General features: G+C 37.0%; 1 protein-coding gene across 7 annotated transcripts in view; it reads left to right on the top strand.

Moving 5' to 3' along the window:
- Positions 1-20,940, top strand: part of Ptpn13 (protein tyrosine phosphatase non-receptor type 13) — a 196,635-nt gene that overhangs the window by 84,558 nt on the left and 91,137 nt on the right. For all 7 annotated transcript variants that reach the window (XM_070012346.1, XM_070012345.1, XM_070012347.1 and 4 more), the window contains 3 exons: positions 9,077-9,172; positions 9,756-9,849; positions 17,841-18,060. In XM_070012346.1, coding sequence (XP_069868447.1) covers positions 9,077-9,172; positions 9,756-9,849; positions 17,841-18,060 — 410 coding nt within the window. The remainder of the gene's footprint in view (positions 1-9,076; positions 9,173-9,755; positions 9,850-17,840; positions 18,061-20,940) is intronic.

Below are 20,940 nucleotides of genomic sequence, written 5' to 3'. Positions count from 1 at the left end.
CAGAAGTAATATCAATGAATAGGGATTTTATACCTCATATATTTTAGTTATCATGACTTAAGCCATAACTAGATATATTTTGGATATTTGAATATCACATTTAAAGATGGAATCAGCATCTTGATGAATCAAGTCTTTACCATGTTTCCATAGCTTTTTAAAAAATTATGTATTCTAGACCAACATTATCTAGTAGAACTTAATCACTTGAGGGAATATTCTTGGTTTGCATGGTCCAATTCTGTGGTACTTGCCACATGTGATGATCAGTATGCTGTGATGAGACACTATTTTATTTCACTTTCTATTACATAGATAAAGGAAGGCCTGATGGTGCATGCCTGTAATCCTAGCACTCAGGTGACTGAGGCAAGAGGATCACAAGTTTAAGACCAGCTTGGAATGTATAGTGAGTTCCAGGTCAGCCTGGTTTAAATTGTGAGGCCCTGTCTCAATAAGTAAGTAGGTAAAATTAGTAAGCTAATTAATCAGTTAATTAATTGATCAATTAATTTATACAACCAAATTCATTAGTAGCCAACATATCAATACAAATTTACCCATTCCTTTATAAGCTTAGTCTAGTAAATAATACTAGCATTTAATTATAGAAAGACTGGTTTTAGAAGCATTTGAAAAGAGCTCAGCAATAAATTATTCAGTAGTTTAAGTAATGCACCTAGACAGAAAAAAAAATGAAATTGTATTTTCAGACACTAAAGACAATTTGCCCAGGCTAGGCACCAGTGGCTTATACCTGTAATCTAGTGACTCAGGAGCATGAGGTCTGAAAAATCACAGTTTGAAGTCAGCCCAGGCAGGAAAGATTGTGAGACTCTAGTCTCCAATTAACTACCAAAACCAGCTGAAGTGGAGCTGTGGCCCAAGTGGTAGGACATTGGCCTTGAGCAAAAAAATCTCGTAAACAGTGCTCAGGCCTTGAATTCAAGCACCAGGACCAACATTAAAAAAAAAATTAAAAAAGAAGAAAAAACTTAGCCAGGTGCTGGTGGTTCACATCTGTAATCCTAGTTACTTAGGAGACAGATGTGTATCATGGCTTGAAGCAGCCTGGGCATAAAAATCACTGAGTCTTTCATCGCCACTTAACCACTAAAAAGCCAGAAGTAGAGCTATCAAGGGGTTCAAGGGGTAGCATGCTAGCCTTGAGCAAAAAAGCTCATGGATACCACCCAGGCAGAGTTTAAGCCTCCGGACCTGTACACAAACAAACAAGAGAATAATAGAGAGAGACATGGAAAGAGGGAGAGAGAGGAGAGAAAGAGGAAAAGAAAAAGAAATAAAGAATTTTGCTAGCAATGTTATTATAGTTTTTAAGAACCATCAGTTTTGACCTCCAAATTATTTGCATATATCATCTCAGTTCCTCTGTCTCTCCAATACAATTTTTGTCTCTATCGTGAAAACCTGAGAACATTTCTCTAACGATCATCCATTTAATGATGTATGATCACATAGGTAATATGAAATTCTACCTCTTTAGATCATTTTAAGGCTCTAGTAGTATTTGCATCATTCTCATTCTCTTCCCATCTCCTTTTCCTACTCTTCTCACCCACATCTTTGTGTGTGTACAGAAAATATATGTATATGTCTCTATATATGCATGTATATATATATACCTTGTATGTATATGTATGTGCATATGTGTTTATGCTTATTCATATGTGTACAGAGAATAAAAGAAATATGTATCCATCGACCTAAGTGTGTGTCTAAAGGCCATTTTATATTCCCATTACTTCATTCATGTAGCCATCCAGCCTTAAGAATTTTATAACTTCAGGTGTTGCCTAACTCAGAAATCTTTTTTTGACCTCAGTTTTAGATAATGGCCAATATCATTTTATTATTTTTTTTGTTTGGGGTTTTTTTTTTAACTGTATTTTTTTTGTCTTTTCTTTTTTGGTACTGGGGATTGAACCCAGGACATTGCACTTGCTAGGCAAGCGCTTTGCCACTGGGCTACATCCCAGCCCTATTTTTTTTTTTTTTTTAAAGCTTGTCTCCTCCAACAGACCTCTGAAATTTGGCATGTTGTCACTCATAGATTAGCTTTAGCACCTTGCTAGTACATTGACCCTAAATACGTGTTTGTTAACATAATCTGAGTATATCAATATATTAAAGAACTTCAGTCAATTTTAATGCTACTTCAGTTATGGGATATAATAGCATTCTCTAGTCAGTTATACAAATAGAAATCCCATTTTAATAAATAAACAATAAAATTTAAAAATCCCTTTTAATTTACTCTTAAAAGCAGAATTGCATACTCATTTACCTAAAGCCCAAAAAGGAAGGGCAAAAGTCACAACAAAATCCTGGAGTATGCCAGAAAAGTAGTACAGTGGCCCAAAACAGAGTCTCATTACATGACCCAGATATGAGTACTACACATTCAGGACCCCCATAAAGGAAGTTGGGGATTGTCTCTCTCTCTCTCTCTCTCTCTTTTTTAAAACTCTGGGTCTCAGTGCTGTCTGTCAGCTCTTTTGCTCAAGGAAAAAAAACAAAAACAAAAAGTGCTCTACCACTTTGAGCTACAGCACTTCCAGTTTTCTGGTAGTTAATTGGAGATTAGAGTCTCATGCATTTCCCTACCCTGGCGGGCTTTAAACCACTACACTCAGACCTCAGCCTCCTGGGTAGCTAGGATTACAGGTGTAAGCCACCAGCACTTGATGGGATTGTTTCCGTTAATTGTGCCTACCTCTGCACAAGCTTTTCACATTATGATTTATAGAGAGCTTCTCCATATGCCCTTCCTCACTTTCATGTATTCATTCTTGCGTGAGCTTTCTTCTCCAGGTTAAAGTTGTATTCATCAAGTCTAGCTCTGTTTAGGTCATATTCTGTTGATTACAACATAGTATAACATAGAATATAGTGGGCTCAAGGGAAAGGTGCAATCTATGATTTCAGAGTTAATCCTCTAAAAGGAAGCAAAAAAAAAACTTACCATATAATTACAAGATGATATCACGGTGATTTTCTGCTTTGTTTAAAAAGTGAGGGCGGGGAATGTGGGTTAAAGGTAGAGTGTTTCCCTAGCATGTGTGAAGACCTGGGTTCGAATCCTCAATACCACATAAACAAAAAAAGCCAGAAGTGGCTCTATGGCTCAAGTGGTAGAGTGCTAGCTTGGGCAAAAGAAGCTCAGGGACGGTGTCCAGACCTTGAGTTCAAGCTCCAGGACTGGCAAAAAAATAAATAAGTAAAATAAAAAAAATTAAAGTATTTTATTTGTTAGGACCCATATCCATAAATAGGTGAAGTTTTATGTTTGTTTGTTTTGTTCCAGTCTTGGGGCTTGAACTCAGGCCTGGGTGCTATTGCTGAGCTTTTTATGCTGAAGGCTAGTGCTTTACCACTTGGGCCACAGCCCTACTTCTCAGTTTTTTTCGTAGTTAATTGGAGATAAGAGTCTCATAGACTTTCCTGCCTGGACTAGCATGGAACTCCTAAGTAGCTAGTATTACAGGCATGAGCCACCAGCGCCTTGGCAATATGTGAAGTTTTTTTGTTTGTTTGTTTTTGTTTTTGTTTTTTGGGGGGGTCTGGTTGTGGGCCTGAACTCTGGGCCTGGGTGCTGTCCCTCAGCTCTTCAGCTCAAGGCTAGCACTCTACCACTTGAGCCACAGCGCCACTTCCGGCTCTTTTTTTTTTCTGCTTATGTGGTGCTGAGGAATCGAACCCAGGGCCTCAGGCATGCAAGGCAAGCACTCTACCACTGAGCCACCTTCCCATTCCAGTATGTGAAGTTTTTACAAAACATTTTATTGTTCAGTTCAGGTCTCCCTAAAACTTCTATCTGTCCCTAGAGTCTTGTATTGAAGATAAAGAAATGCCAAGCCTAAAGTGGTTATTTAGTTCTTGTTGTTGCAGTTGGCTGAGGCCCACATTCTGCATGTTACTTGTCTGAACTTGAAAATGTGTCATTTATAAGCAGTGTTTTTAGATTACAGTTTGTGCAGCCTTGGATTTGTTTTAATGTGAAGATTGTAGGCTGAAGTAGCTTTATGAATGCCCAGAATCTTATGCAAATCTTCATAATCAGAATCTGGTGTTCTAAACATTTAAAGTATAGTGTTCCCAATCATATGCTACAATTAACTATGTTTAAATTGCTGTGTGTTTTGTGGTGGTTGTAATTGTGACTCGTAGTTATCAAGAACTTATAACAAAACTAATCTACTGCAAAACTGCTTTTAGTATTACTGCATAAGTAGAGATAGTATGATAGAGTCAGGGTGAATTTTCTACAGAGGATGAACTTATAATTAAAATATAATAAAATGTTTTTTCAGGTTTTTACATTTTATATTCTGGCAAAAGTATATTTTTAATTATGATAAAATAGTAAAAGAAATTAAGGAATCTCTTCCATTTTCAGAGTAATGTATATGTTCTCTCAAAAAAAGTCTCTATAATTAAGCTGCTATCAAAATCTTAATTCTTTTTTTTTTTTTTTTTCTTTTTTGGTCATGGGGCTTGAACTCTAGGCCTGGGTGCTGCCCCTCAGCTCTTCAGCATAAGGCTAATGCTCTACCACTTGAGCCACAAAGCCACTTCTGGTTTTCTAGTGGTTTTTTTTGGAGATCTCCCTCCCCCCCTCCCTCCCTCCCTTCTTCTCTCTCTCTTTCTCTCTCTCTCTTTCTCTCTTTCTCTCTCTCTTTTCTTTCTTTTTTTCTTTTTCCTTTTTGCTGGTCATGGGGCCTGAACTCTGGGTCTGGGTGCCGTCCGTGAGCTTTTCAGCTCAAGGCTACTGCTCTACCACTTCAGCCACAGCACCACTTCCAGCTTTTTCTGCTTATGTGGTGCTGAGGAATTGAATCCAGGACCTCATACATGCAAGGCAAGCACTCTACCACTGAGCCACCTTCCCAACCCCTCAATATTTCTGTTTAGTGACATATCTAGCTGGTTTTATCCTTACTATTTGCTTTCTACACTCAGTATTTTTAATACTGTGATTTTTCCTAAAACTTTACTTCTCTATCTGAAAACTAAGTACTCATGGAAAGCCAAAAAGAAGGAAATAATCTAATAAATAAGAAAGAAGTATGACTCTAAAAGGGGCCCTACTATATCAATCTGTACATTGAGTTTCATTTAGATACTTGCTGGTTGAAAAGAGAAATTTGCAAATCAACGAACTCGATATTGAGACTGTTTTTGTCACACAAAAGGCAAATAAATTTTACAATTGTGTGGTGAAAGTGCAAAACATTTCCACTATAGATACAAGATTTTTTTTTTTTTTTGGGTCCAGTCGTGGGGCCTGAACTCTGGGCCTGGGCACTGTCCCTCAGCTCTTCAGTTCAAGGCTTGCGCTCTACCACTTGAGCCACAGCGCCACTTCCGGCTTTTTTTTTCTGCTTATGTGGTGCTAAGGGCTTCATGCATGCAAGGCAAGTGCTCTACCACTGAGCTACCTTCCCAGCCCTAGATACAATAATTCAATGAAAGAGTCACATGTACATAATATTCTGTAAACATAGAAAAACATCTTTTTGGTTTAAAAAAATAGTTTTATTACTTTCCAGCTAAAATAATAATTAACAGGTTTTGTTGATACTGAAAATGGCTATATGAAGATTTATAATTCTATTTGTTTCTGTGTTTAGAAAGTTGGGCTTTTATAAAATCACCTGGATAATACCACATGCTTGGGATTTGCACTAAAGCTAAAGTGCTAGGATAAACATTCAAAGATAGATTTTAAAAACGTTTGTTATATCTAGATACTTCAAAAGGAAGGCTATTCGTAATTTTAGTATGCTTCATTGAAAATTAGACAAGACCTACCTGTCTTTTGTAGATTAGAACTGAGGACAAAACACTTTAACTAGTGCCAACTAGACATCATTATTAATATAGGATATCTCAGAGAAATGTTCCTGCCCAGATGACCTGTAAGCATGGAAAATGTTCTGTTTCATTTATACTCATGCAAGATGTTCTTCGTAAAGGCATTTTATGATGATTATTGAAAACATTAAATTCATTATTTAATTTAGAAATAGAAAATTCATGTTTACAACTTTTTTTCATAAAAATGAATAATAAATTGTAGCTTAGAATTTTAATCTTATTATAAACTTTTTGTAAGCATGTCTAAGAAGTAAATATTAGGTGGAATTTTAATCTGGTTTTATCCTCTGCCATTACGCAACACAAATGTGGCTTAAGAGCATTTTCAAAAATAGGCTCCACAATGTAAAAAGTTTACAAAGTAGAGTTATATTATTTCAATTAATAGAGATTCTTCCAGCCCTTCCCTACTCTTAGAAGGAAAACATCTTCCCACCACTTAAAGACAAAACTAGTCATCTAGGTGTACTAAGAGTATCAAATCTCTACTAGTATGAAGCCATAAAGAATTATAAAGCAACACTTCCCTCCTCACAGGTCGGGTACTGGGAACCAAATTTACAGACTTAAGTTCATCAAGGAAAGACAATTCATTATTAAAATTTAAAGAAGAATTATCAAAGTTGTGTTTATCTTACAGAAGGAAGACAAAGATTGAAAATAGTTTGTCTCATTTTTCTTCATTTTGAAGAAAAAGGACATATATGCATATAAAACATAAGAACAATTATAGCAACACCAGCAAATGGAAATTCAGATTAAAGTTTGTGAATTTGTGCCCATTTTTCAGAAATAGTTATGAACCAAAATTTTACTTATTGCTTAATATAGAGCATGAAGTTGTTATTGCAAAGCATAACTTCCAAAATGACCAAAAGTTGTCCACTCAGTTTATTGAACAAACTTTATGAATCCCTGTGTTTCTTTGTACTATGTTAAAACTATGTTGCCTCTTTAAATTTGTGTCCTTCCTTGGCTTCAGTTTTACTATTCTGTAAGTTGCAATCAGAGAGTTGTAATTTGATTTAGTGCCTTTGGCAAAGCCCAACAAAACATTAGTGTGAAAAATTAACGAATAAATAAAAAACCAAAAGAAAATATTACCATAAGGATTAAGTAACCATAAAGCAAATATATTTTGATGACCCTTAAAAATAACAATTCTTCCTAAATAATCCCTTAACTGCGTGTACTGTACCGTATTATTAAATACAAAATGGTAATAAATCAAACTGTTGTTTAAATTCTCCATGATGCTGTCAAATCACATTCACATTAAACCAGTGAATTTGAAGAGTTGTTTTACTTTGAAACTTCTCTGTAATAGAATGAAGTCATATAAAGAGTAAATCACATAAAAAGGAAGTACTATAATTTCAAGTCTAAAACTCCATTAGTTATTAAAGTATTGTAAAGTATTCGTGTTCACTATACACAGAAGTGGACAAAGCAGTTTGCTGCAGTGTGCTTTGTTTTCTAGGTAAACATTACCCTGTCTACCAGTCCGTAGCCAGTCATCTACCCTTCTCTCCCCATTTATTTATAAGCATTCTCTCATCATAGCCTCTCAATAGCCTCTCCCAGCCTGGTTCCACAAGCCTGGTTCCCACAGTGCCATTTAACTTTCACTTATTCATTAACTTTTTCTTTTTACCATCTTTATTATATACCTTCCACCACAAATAATTCTTGTGTGAAGTCTCAGTGCTCAAGTTTGCAGACTACTGAAAAAGAAAAACCTCACCTGCTTTGATTATCTGCTACCATTAATGCCATGTCCCCTTCTTGGTTCTAGAAATTTCCCATAGGCTACTTTCCCCATTGCCAAGAAAAAGCCACAATAAATTATATTCAGTTCCACTAAAGTTAATGCATTTTAGCCTACATAAAGCTTTCTGGCCACATGAAAGATTTTATGTGGTTTTTATTGATCCTTGTCACATTCATCACAACTGAAGTTTTACACCATCCTCAAGCTTCTAGCAAAACAGGATCCTAGGAAATGATTCACTTTTTATTTTTATTTATTTATTTTTTTTGGGTCCAGTCCTGGGGCCTGAACTCTGGGCCTGGGTGCTGTCCCTCAGCTCTTCAGATCAAGGCTAGCATTCTACCACTTGAGCCACAGCGCCACTTCCGGCTTTTTTTTTCTTTTTGCTTATGTGGTGCTGAGGAATTGAACCCAGGGCCTCAAGCATGCAAGGCAAGCGCTCTACCACTGAGCCACCTTCCCAGCCCATGATTCACTTTTTATTAACAGGCAGTTTTCTGACACGAGTATTGAAATTTCTTCTATATTTTTAACTTTTTCCTCAACCATCGTTTCTTTTAAGAAGAAATGTTTTCTTTCTTCCTTAATCTAAGCCATCCCATAGGTGTTCTTCATTTTGTGTTTTCCTTAGCACAGTTTTCATCACTTCTCAGTATATCTCTTTGCAATTTCAAAAACAGACTTACTATCCAGTGCCTAGAATCAGATATAAACATTCCATTGTACCAAAAAGACACCAATACTCTCTATGCTTTTGATTTCCTTTTTTTCAAACCCTTAAACTTCTTGAAAACAAAAATATTGCTTGTTTTCTCAACTTTTTATCTAGTCCTACTTTGAATTCTTCCTAATTTGGTTTCTGACCTGAGTGAGCAATGAAAAACAGTTCCCTTGATGGTTTTCTTCATGTTATATCCTTTCTGTAATTGTGTTTTGTTTACTTGTTTTCTAATTTTAAAGTGTCTGGGATCATATCCTTGGATTTCCAATTCCTAGTAACAACTAATGGATAATTATACAAAGCATTCTTAAAACTGCCTTTTTATTTTTAACTTTCCTCTAAAAGCTTTAATGTGTTCATTTGTTTATTTCTCGCATTATAATTTGGTGAGAGTGACACTATTATTATAAACTGCTTTAAGTTGAGGACGGGGGGGGGGTGGTTGGGGGGATGGTAAATGAGTTACTGGTCCTCAGATACAAACACAGGTGGTCTGGCTCCTCTGTTCTCTGCTCTTAACCAGTATATCAAATCATGTCAAAATGGAACCTCCTTTTTAAATAGTCTGGTGATTGGTAATTTTAAAGCAATGTGTAGAATGTTCCTGCCCCACCAGTTTACATGTGCCTTAAAAAATGTGGAACAGCTCATAAATTTACTTTTTAATTTTTTTTAAATTACTTTAGAATCAGTTCGAAGATACAAACCTTACCACAGTGATATCTTCAGTACCTCCAGTGAAAGTCCGTCTATTATTTCTTCTGATTCAGATTTCAGACAAGGTGAGAGGTACCTGAAAACAAGCAACATGAGTTTAAGAAAGCAGATTTCCTTCTTCTTCTTTTTTTTTTTTTTTTTTAAATCAGAAGTTGTCAGGTGCTGGGGTTATGGCTCAAGTTGTAGAGTGCTTAGCTAACAAGTTTGAGGACCAGTGTTCAAACTGTGTTACTATCAAAAGAAAAACTAAGAAAGGAGGGCTAGGAAGGTGGCTCAGTGGTAGAGCGCTTGCCTTGCATGCATGAGGCCCTGGGTTTGATTCCTCAGCACCACATAAACAGAAAAAGCTGGAAGTGGCGCTGTGGCTCAAGTGGTAGAGTGCTTGCCTGAAGCCGAAGAGCTGAGGGACAGCGCCCAAGCCCAGAGTTCAGGCCCCATGACCGGCAAAAAAAAACCCACAAAAACCACTAAGAAAGGCAAAGAAAAAAATGTCAGAAATTAAACATTGCAAAATAGTTATTAATTTGGTTGTCTGGTTGTGATTTATACAGATTATATTTTATAATGTCTACTAAATGATTGAGTTTTGGATAGCGTTCCTTTCATATTTTTTTCACCTGTGACATTATTCATTTTATTCACAATTAGTGAGAAGAAGTGAAGCTTCAAAGAGATTTGAATCCAGTAGTGGTCTCCCAGGGTTAGATGAAACCCCAAGTCAAGGACAATTGCAGAGACCAAGGTATGTCCAGTGAAAAGAGTAACCACAGATTTTACTAATAGTGATACTTTACTAATAGTGACAGGTGTTAGTTCATTTGTTTTGCTTTTTTAGAATCAAGTAGATTTTTGTTTATTTCCCTGTACTTCTCTCATTTTCTTTTTCTTTTTCTTTTTCCTTTCTCATGGTTTTGCTTCACTTTAAGTTCTCAGAAATTCATTCAAATAGATGGAACGACTATATAATTAAAATCAGGATTGCTTCTGATTAATTATATTTGTGCTTGCTTTAAAAAAACTCTGTGAATACAAAATAACAGTCAAGATAGTAAAGATAGAACATTAAAAAAGTTTATGAGATGACAGCAGACTTTCATTTCTGAAAAAATAATACTTGTTTTGAAAGGTTGAAACATTCCATTGCTAGTTTTCAGTGAGAATTTATTTGTTTAATGAATCATGAGTAGATTTCTACTAAGTAATCTATTATGTAAAAAGTTAATTATTCTCTATCTGGCTTAAAGGAAGTTGTCTGATGTGTTTTTGAAGCCTGATACAGACTATTTAGACCACATTTTCATTTGGAACACTTGGCAGATTTCTTAAGATGTTAGTGTTGTTTGTGCTAGACTGATGATGGTTCAGTATTCATTTGCCATGTGAAGTCAGAAATCTACATGTTGATGTGTATCATTGTCATGTGAACACATACCCTTTACCAGGAACAATATTGTTAATGCTAAATTTATAATATGATATTATAATGATATTTAAGATTAAATTTGTAGTATGATATTAGAGATTCAAGGTAAAATCTCGAAGTATGGAAATCTTAAGTTGATTTTTCAGTTTCTTTGTTCAAGTGCCACCAAATACAAGAGAATTACTTAGAAATTATCAAAAATTGCCTCTTAGCAAATTAATTCTACTAGACACTAGATAACACTTATAAAATATTGGTAAACCAAGTAACCTTAGCCATGTGAATAAAACAATTTACCCATAGTTTCAAGTTTAAGTGATTAAATCCATTGCATTAAAACTGTTAATTAATGTTCTAATTTTGACTAAACTTACTTTACTTTGGTTTCTATGCATTTTAAATAGTCTATAACATTCTATAATGTTTTATTTCCTTTGAGGACACCTCCAATAAGCATTTGTTTACAGCCGGGCAATAGTCGCTTTTGCCTGAAATCCTTCCTACTCAGGAGGCTGAGATCTGTGGATTACAGTTGGAAGCTAGCCTGGGCAGGAGAGTCCTTAATACTCTTAACTCCAGTTAGCCACCAAAAAGCCAAAAGTTTAACTGTATCTCAGGTGATAGAGCAGTAGCAGTAGCAGTAGCCTAAAAAATAAGTCTCAAGGATAGCGCCGAGGTACTGAGTTCAAACCTCAGAACCAGCATACACAAAAAAAGTAAATCAAATAATTTATTTACCTAAAGCTGTGTTTTATGCATATTACAATTGTCTTGTGATGAAAGCCCATTATGATAGTTTTGAATAAAGAGGTTGAGGCAAAGATCTCCATTTGATATTAATGGGTTTTTTAAAAATATTTTTTAAATTTTCTTTAGGTAATTGGACAAAGGAGTTGCCATTCAACAGAGCAGTTTCTGAATACAGTGCTGATGTTAATGTTTTAATAAAGAAAAAGCATTTGGGGATAAAGGGCAAGAAGATGTTAATACTGAGTTTCACTATTTCAATGTAGAGGAAGAGTTTCTTTTACAATTTACTCCTCTATATATCTGAGCCACCTTCCCAGCCCCCCTTTTTAAAATTTTTTATTTCAGCTTTCATAGTAAAGAAATAAGTTGCCAAGATTTGAAAGGTATTAATTTTGACTGTTTTTTTTACATCTTATTAAAGGAAACATTAATATTTAGGCTACCTTAGACTATAAAATCTATTTTAAATATAGGGTTTTCAGCCAAGAAACACCATAATTCAAACCTATAATTCTCATGAGGCTGAGATTTGAGGATTGCAGTTTGAAGCCAGCCTGGGCAGGGAAGTTCAAAAACCCAGAAGTGGAGCTCTTTGTCTTAATGATTTTTGCCTTAAACAGAATAGCTAAGGGACAGTGAGTTCAAGCCCCAGTACCAGAACAAAAATATAAACAAAAATAAAAAATAGTTGTGGCAGTACTGAGGTTTGAACTTTGAGCCTTGAATTTAGGAGGTATTCTACCACTGTGCTACACCTTCAGTTCTATTTTCTACATACAGAAAAATACACATTAACTAAAAGATTGTCTAAATTACTCATGCAAGTACAAATTTCCTGAATGTAGGCAATGATATCCTGGTGATATCCTTAACACGCTAGCATACAATCAGGAGCTTCTGTTTTGTTGTTTAGGTCACATATTTGTGAGATCTATAAACGGTACTGTATTCATAAATGTTGCATGCTTCTTTATTAAAAAAAATTCCATTCCCTCTAGCTAGAATGAAATGGCAGAACAAATCCAGACAGTGTTATTAATTTCTGTAAGAGATTAGGGAGTATTAACAGGAAATTGTGAGTCAGATTCAGCAGAATATGTAATTTCTTACCAAAAAGAATATTCAAAACTATTTCCAAGGCTGGGAATGTGGCTTAGTGGTAGAGTGTTTGTCCAGCATACATGAAGCCCTAGGTTCGATTCCTCAGTACCACAGACACAGAAAAAGCTGGAAGTGGATCTGTGGCTCAAGTGGTAGAGTGCTAGCCTTAGTAAAAGAAGCTCAGGGACAGTGTCCAGGCCCAGAACTGGCAATAAATAAATAAACAATAATTAATTCCAAGAGCATCTCTAAGCTTTATACCCAGCATTTTCCTACTGTTTCTGATCCTATCTGCTTGTTGAGGTGACCATTTCTTTCTTTTTTTTTTTTTTTTTTTTTTGGTTGGTCATGGGGCTTGAACTCTGGGCCTGAGAGCTGTCTCTCAGCTCTTCAGCTCAAGGCGAGCGCTCTACCACTTGAGCTACAGCACCACTTCCGGTTTTCTGGTGGTTTATTGGAGATAGGAGTCTCACGGTCTTTCTTGCCCGGGCTGGCTTTGAACCGCTATCCTCATATCTCAGCCTCCTGAGTAGCTAGGATTACAGGCGTGAGCCACCAGCGCCCGGCGACCATTTCTTTTATAACTCCAAATAACCCGGTAATTCATTTTTCAGTAATGCAGACTTTCTGGATTCATTGGCTTATTTGGGGGGTTTTTCCTCTCAAAAATTTCAGTCCTAAAGAAACTTTAATCAGAAACTGTGTTAGAAGAGATTTTTTTGCTACCTGTGAGTAATTCTGATTGAAAATAATATGAACAGAAAGGCTAAGCCATTTGATGAAAATAACACATGTGAATTAAAATGTATGAAATGAAGTTTTTTTGTTTGTTTGTTTTGTCTTGTCAGCCATGGGGCCTGAACTCTGGGCTTGGGCACTGTCCCTCAGCTCTTCAATTCAAGGCTAGCACTCTACCACTTGAACCCCAGCACCACTTCCAGTTTTCTGAGTGGTTTATTGGAGATAAGAGTCTTTCCTGCCTGGGCTGGCTTTGAACTGCTGTCCTCAGATCTCAGCCTCCTAAGTAGCTAGGATTACAGGCATGAGCCACTGGTCCCCGGCTGATGAAGACCTTATAATAATAAGATCCTTTATCTCCAAGTGAGGATATGCCACTGATTGAATAATATATTTAGTTATCAGAAGACAAGGGGAAACCAATGCAATAGTGATATACACAAGAGAATATGTTGGAATTATCTCTAAACTGGGGAGTACGGGGGAAAGTAGGAGAAAAATGAGTGAAGGGGTAACAAGTTTGACCATAAATGTACTTATTACTTTACTTATGTAACTGTAACCCCTCTGTATATCACCTTAACAATAAAAAAAAGAAAAAAATATATTCAGTCATTCAGTCCCAGAAAATTATTGAGCATCCACTACCACATTTATGATATGGTGGACTTACGATACTAAAGACAGTATTGTGACTAACACATAAAAACTTAAAATGATTTGCTAGAAATGAGAGATAGATAATAAACCATAAAAAATGAATAACGAATGAACTGTTGTATAGTAGTAGTACTTTGAAGAAAAATTGAGTAGGCTAATAAGATAGCAAATCCTACTTTAGTTAATCATCAGCAAAAGTTTCTCAAGAGGTAAATGAAAAGAAAACTGAAGTAAGGGAGATTTGGGAAGGAAAACTTGGATGTAAAGTATAATTGGGTGGGGGGAGGGGGGAGGCTGGGAAGGGAGGTGAAGGGTAAACAAAGGAGGAGGCTGCAATGCTTGGTAAGAAATGTACGCATTGTCCTGCCCATGTAATTGTAGCCCCTCTGTACAGTATGTTCTCAAATAAAATAAAATAATATTAAAAAAAAAAAGTAGAACACTTAACTTGCTTTGTCTTTCCATTAGCAAATCAAATGGAAAGTTATCAGTTGAGAATGGAAGGGGAGAACTTCAAAGAGACAAGGGGGAAGAAGATCTTTAATAGAGTTAGAGCTAGAAACATGGCTCAGTAATACAGTGTTTATTTAGCAATCATGAGGCCCTGAGTTCAAATCCCAGTACTTCAAAGGAAGGGAAAAGAGAAAAGAAAGAAGAAAGAGGTCACCAGGCCGTTACTGTGGGCCCAGTGAGATTAGGCTGGGCTAGTTCTGCAATTTTCTGATCCCTGAACTTGTGTGTAAAAGATCGGTTTATTAAAACAAGGAACATGGACCATTGGAAGGGAAATAGCCAGAAGGAAAATGGTAGTAATTGAAGTTACTGATGGAGTTAATGGAGTATCTGAAGAAAGCAGAGGAAGCTAGAAAAAGTAAGATTATGCAGAGAATGAGAGGAATAGGATAGCTTAGAGGTGACACTGGTGTTGTTAATTGCTAACATGACTGTGGGAGGAGGTGGCAGGCTAAATGTGTTGGGAGATGCCTCAATCTATGTGACACCACACAATGATGACATTGAAATTTTAAAAAATTTAATAAGATTTTTTATTGTGAAAATACTGTATAGAGGGGTTGCAATTACATGAGCAAGATAATAAGAACATTTCTTATCAAGCATTGTTGCCTCCTCCTTTGTTTTTCCCCTACCATCTCTGCCCTCCCATCTCCATGACTACAGCCCCTCCCCCCAAAGTTGTAAAGTTCTTTTTTCAACATAGCATTTTTTACATCCCATTGTTGCAATGGGTCAGCCTATATCCCTTTTTAAACAATTTGTATTTTTGCTTTCCCCTCCCCAAATTATACCAACATCAAATACAATGAAAACAGGGGTTATACCGTGGGGGAGGGACATACAAAGCAACAAAACAATCACCTTATAAATATGTTAGAAACAATATCAAGAAAGAAAAAACCACTTATGTCCTTATCTTGGGGTTCATTTTGCCTAACAACATCTTTTTTTTTTTTTTTTTTTGGTCAGTTGTGGGGCTTGAACTCTGGGCCTGAGCACTGTCCCTCAGCTCTTCAGCTCAAGGCTAGCGCTCTACCACTTGAGCCACTGTGCCACTTCTGGTTTTCTGGTGGTTTATTGGAGATAAGAGTTTCACGGATTTTCCTGCTTGGGCTGGCTTTGAACCACAATCCTCAGATCTCAGCCTCCTAGGTAGCTAGAATTACAAGCGTGAGCCACCGGTGCCCGGCTTACATCATCTTATCTGACCTTTTCTGTTTGTCTCAGACATATACTAGTTATTCCAAATAAGGAAAACCATGAGACCTATGTTTCTTTGGGCCTGGCTTACTTAATTTTATCTAAGTCTTTCTATTTCCTAACAAATGGGGCAATGTTATTCTTTCTGATGGAGGCATAGCATTCCATTGTCTATATGTATACACCACATTTTCTTGATCCATTCATCTACTGAGGGGCATCTGGGGTTCCATATCTTAGCTATAGTAAATAATGCTGCAGTAAACATAGTTGTGCTGGTAGCTTTAGTGTGGTCTTGTTTGTGATCATTTGGGTGAATGCCCAAAAGTGGGATTTTTGGATCAGAGGAGAGCGCTATGTGGAGTCTTCTGAGGAACCTCCCTACTGCTTTCCAAAGTGGTTGAACAACTTTACATTCCCACCAACAATGCAGCAGGGTTCCCTTCTGTCCACATCCCCTCCAGCATCTGTTCTTATTATATTTCTTGATTATAGCCATTCTAACTGGGGTGAGGTGGTATCTCAGTGTTGTTTAGATTTGCATTTCTTTTATGGCTAGAGAGGTTGAGCATTTCTTCATGTGTCTATTGGCCATCCTTTCCTCTTCAGAGAAGTTTCTCTGTAAGTCTTTAGCCCACTTATTTATTGGGCAGTTGTTTCTTTAAGGATTTGTTGTTGAAGGATTTAATTTTTTGAGTTCCAGGTATATTTTAGATATGAGACCCTTGTCCATTGTATGGCTATTGAAGATCTTCTCCCAATCTGTGGGCTTTCTATTGATCTTGCTAGCTATGTCCTTTGCAGAAGCTCTGCAACTTCACACCATCCCATTTGCCCAACCGTTCTTTGATTTGTTGTGTTTCTGGGTCTCTTATTAAGAAAATTTTGGCCTATGCCAAGGAGACCTAGGGTTTCTCCTATTCCGTCCTGTATTGTTTTCAGGGTGTCTGCTTTGACTCCGAGGTCTTTGATCCATTTGGAGTTGATTCTGGTACTGGGTGATATATAAGGATCTCACTTTAATTTTCTACAAGTGATTAACCAATTTTGCCAGCACCGTTTTTGGTCTGTCATGGGGCTTGAATTCTGGGTCTAGGGGCTGTCCCTGAGCTCTTCAGCCCAGGTTGAATGCTCTACCACTTGAGCCACAGCACCACTTCTTTTTTTTCTGATGGTTAATTGGAGATAAGCGTCTTACAGACTTTCCTGTCCAGGCTGGCATTGAACTGTGATCCTCAAATCTCAGCCTCCTGAGTAGCTAGGATTACAGGCACAAGCCACTGGCACCTGGCTGCATTTAAATCTTTAATTAATAAAGTGATCAGTGGGCTGGGAATGTGGCTTAGTGATAGAGTGCTTGCCTAGCATGCATGAAGCCCTGGGTTCCATTCCTCAATAACATATGAATAGAATAAGCTAAAAGTGCATTGTGGTACATATGAACAGAAAAAGCTGGGAGTGGCACTGTGGTTCAAGTGGTAGAGTGCTAGCCTTGAGCATAGAGAGTCTCAGGGACAGCACCCAGGACCTGAGTTCAAGGCCCAGGACTGCAATAATAATAATAATAAAGTGATCTATAGGACAATAGATGTCTAGAACAAAGCAGAGTAGTGGATGTTATGATTTCCTCAAACGTACTTGAGGAGAGTGTTGATTAGAAACTGAAATAAGAATGAAGAAGAATCTCTTCCTATCTCCAGGGACTCACTGGTCTAGGCCTATAAGAATAAAACAGCCAACTGGGCACCAGTGGCTCACACCTGTAATCCTAGCTTCTCATGAGGCTGAGATCTGAGAATCCCAATTTGAAGCCCCATTGTGAAACTTCGCTGCCAATTAACCACCAGAAAACTGGAAGTGGTGTTGTGGCTCAGAGTGGCATAGCACTAACCTTGAGCAAAAACACTCAAGTACAATGACTAGGCCCTGAGTTCAGGCCCCACAACTGACAAAAGCAACAATAACAACAATAAAAAATAGTCAAGAGTAAAACAGCCATTTCTGGAAGAACCACAGGGGAAAGTAGTCTTCAGAACATGCTGAAAATGTTCAGAGAAGAGTTAGAAGATACAGGATAGCATTACAGCAACACATAGAAGTACAAAATGAATGCAGCTATGTTCTAGGGTGTTACTACCCACAGAAGATTTCTGACACCAAGCATACATGCTACATCACATCAGTGATCAATTCTTCAAATCTCCTGGACGCTTGCTAAGGGTCCTGCCATCTAATTCAGCAACAGTAAATGCCGCCAGCGTACAGACTGTTCAAATTCTATTTACCTTACTTAACATGGAATTTTCATCCCAATCCTTACCTTTCTCCTCTTTTATATATTACAGACAATATGAAACACCACTTGAGGGCAGCTTAATCAATCAGGAGATCATGCTAAAACGACAAGAAGAAGAGATGATTCAGTTGCAGGCCAGAATGGCTCTTCGACAGTCTCGGTTGAGCCTGTGTCCAGGAGACACAATCAAAGCTTCTATGCTTGATATCACAAGGGATCCATTAAGAGAAATTGCCCTAGAAACAGCCATGACACAGAGAAAACTGAGGGTGAGTCAATTCTCAGATTACTACATCTAAACTTGCTTTCAGAGAAATGGTACCCAGAGTACTTGAGAAATTGTTGTATGTATTCTACAGTTGCCTGTGGATGGAATTGAAATTTTCTTAGTTTCCATTGAGATTAAATCTCTTGTTGATTGATATTAAAAATAAATATTTAGCTTTTTCATTATTTTACCTTTTGTTAATTATTTATTTTATTTTATTTTTTGAGCTTAGGCTTAGGGCCTGAGTGTTGTCCCTGAGCTTTCTTGCTCAAGGCTAGCACTCTACCACGTAAGCCACAGCTCCTCTTCCTACTTATTGGAAGTTCATTAAAGTCACACACTTTCCTTTCTGGGCTGTAAGCCCAGCTACTGGGGAGGCTGAGTCAAGAGAATCATCTAAGAATTGAAGGCAGCTTGAGCACCAATATAAAACCTCATCTAAAAAGAAAAAAATCATAGTAATTTTAAGCAGGATATAGTGGTGCCTGCCTGTAATCTCAGCTATATAAGAGGTGAAGACAGAAGTATTGGGAGTTCAAGGCCAAGCCTGCACAAAGGTAACAAGATCCTGTCTCAAATAAAGTATAATCAAGGGGTAGGGGCATGCCTCAAGTGGTAGAGCCATTGCCTAGTCAGCATGAATCTCTGGGTTCAATCGATCACTGAAGGGCAAAAAGTAAAGAAAAAAATTTAAATTTGTTATTTTTACATAGTTATACAAAGGGGGTGCCATATAACGAAGCAGTTTATGAATATAATGCATGCATCTTGATCATTGTTACTCCCTTCAACGTTCTCACTCCCTTCCCCCCTGCCTTTTTCTTAATTTTGTGGTACATACAGTGAACTCTTGACTGCATTCTCTCCTGCTTCCTCCCTTCATTATTCTACCCATCTTCCCTTGGCCTCAACTCACCTCTTGCATGTACCCATTTCCTGATGTTGATTTTGTTGAGAGAACAAAGCATGCTTTGTTTCTCTGATTCTGGCTTACTTCACTTCACATAATTTTTTGCAAGTCTTTCCATTTCCTGGTGTATTATTATTCTTTCTAATAGATGAGTAAAATTCTGTTGTGTATATATACTACATGAAAAAATGTATTTAAAATGCATGCCTGAACCCTAATATTAAGAAATTGGCTGAACATGGGGGAATCATACCTTAATCCCAACTATTTATGAGTTAGTCATCTGAAGACTACCTCAGGCAAAAGTTGGTGAGACCCTATTTCAAACAACAAACGACATGGTGGTGTGCATCTGTGATCCAGCTTCATGGAAGATGTTACAGGGAGGGAGGCTCACATCCTGATCCAGTCTAAGCAAAAGGCAAAATCCGGTTAAAAATTCCTGAAGTAAGAAGTATTGTGGGCATGACTGACGTGATAGAATGACTGCCTAACAAGCACAGGCCCTGAGGGGTGGTGGGCAAGAATAAAGAAACTTATTATTCCATAAATTGAGAGAGGATGAAATAGAGTTCAGGGTTAGTTCAGAAACTGAAGAATGTTATCAAGCACATTCCATCTTTCTACCATTCTTGGAATTTAAGCAATAATTATCTTTATAGTTAAAAGATGACCACATTTCCTTCAAATGCCATATCCTCTCATTACAATATCCAAAGACTTTAAAGAACAACTTAGTCGTTTTTCTTATAGAAGGATATCTATATGTGTATATATATATATATATATATATATATACACACACATACACACACACATATGTGTGTATATATATATATATATATATATATATATATATACTGTATATAAATTCTCTTGGAATTTTCGTAAAGCATATGGCAAAATATATTTTATATACGTAAGTTCAAAAATGAACATGGATGGGGCTGGGAAGGTGGCTGGGAAGGTAGAGTGCTTGCCTTGCATGCATGAGGCCCTGGGTTCGATTCCTCAGTACCACGTACTCAGAAAAAAACAGAAGGGACAGTATGCCAGTGGCAGAGTGCTTGTCTTGAGCAAAAGAAGCGTAAGAACAGTGCCCAGGCCCTGAGGCAAGTCCCAGGAAAACAACTTTGTACCAGTTTTTGCTGCAGTGATCATACTTCCTTCACAACATTCTCACTTACTCTGTATTTTATCATCCTTTTCTAATCATCTACCAATTTCATAGGTGAGGCAGGATCTCATTTGTTTGTTACTTTAAAAATAATTCTTGGGCTGGGAAGGTGGCTCAGTGGTAGAGCACTTGTCTTGCATGTATAAGGCCCTGGGTTCGATTCCTCAGCACCACATCAGCAGAAAAAAAAAGTAGGAAATGGCGCTGTGGCTCAAGTGGTAGAGTGCTAGCCCTATGCTGAAGAGCTGAGGGACAGTGTCCAGGCCCAGAGTTCAGGCCCCACGACCAGACCCAAAAATAATAAATAAATAAATAAATAAACAAACATATAAATATATAAATATATAAATATAAATAAATAAAATGAAAATAATTCTTCAAAAGCAAAATAAGGGGGCTGGGAAAGTTGCTTAGCGGTAGAGTGCTTTGCTTGCATGCACAAAGCCCTGGGTTCAATTCCTCAGTACCACATACACAGAAAAAGGTGGAAGTGTCAATGTGGCTCAAGGGTATTGTGCTAGCCTTAAGCAAAAGAAGCTCAGGGACAGTGCACAGGCAGTGAGTTCAAGCCCCAGGACTGGCAATAATAATAATAATAATAATAATAATAATAATAATAATAATAATTAGCAAAGATGATATAATTGATACTGATCTAATTTTTTCTTAGTTCTTCACTAAAGTCTAATAATACCTTGTGGTAGGTTTTTATGTTGATTGCTTTAAAGAATTATCTCAAAAACATATTTAAATTTTCAGAATTCATATAAACTTCATAGTATTCAAGGGAAATA

Source organism: Dipodomys merriami, unplaced genomic scaffold (genome assembly GCF_024711535.1).
Source record: "Dipodomys merriami isolate MVZ:Mamm:240054 unplaced genomic scaffold, mDipMer1.0.p SCAF_9, whole genome shotgun sequence".
In the NCBI taxonomy this organism is placed as follows: domain Eukaryota; kingdom Metazoa; phylum Chordata; class Mammalia; order Rodentia; family Heteromyidae; genus Dipodomys; species Dipodomys merriami.
This window is presented reverse-complemented; position numbering and strand designations above follow the sequence as displayed.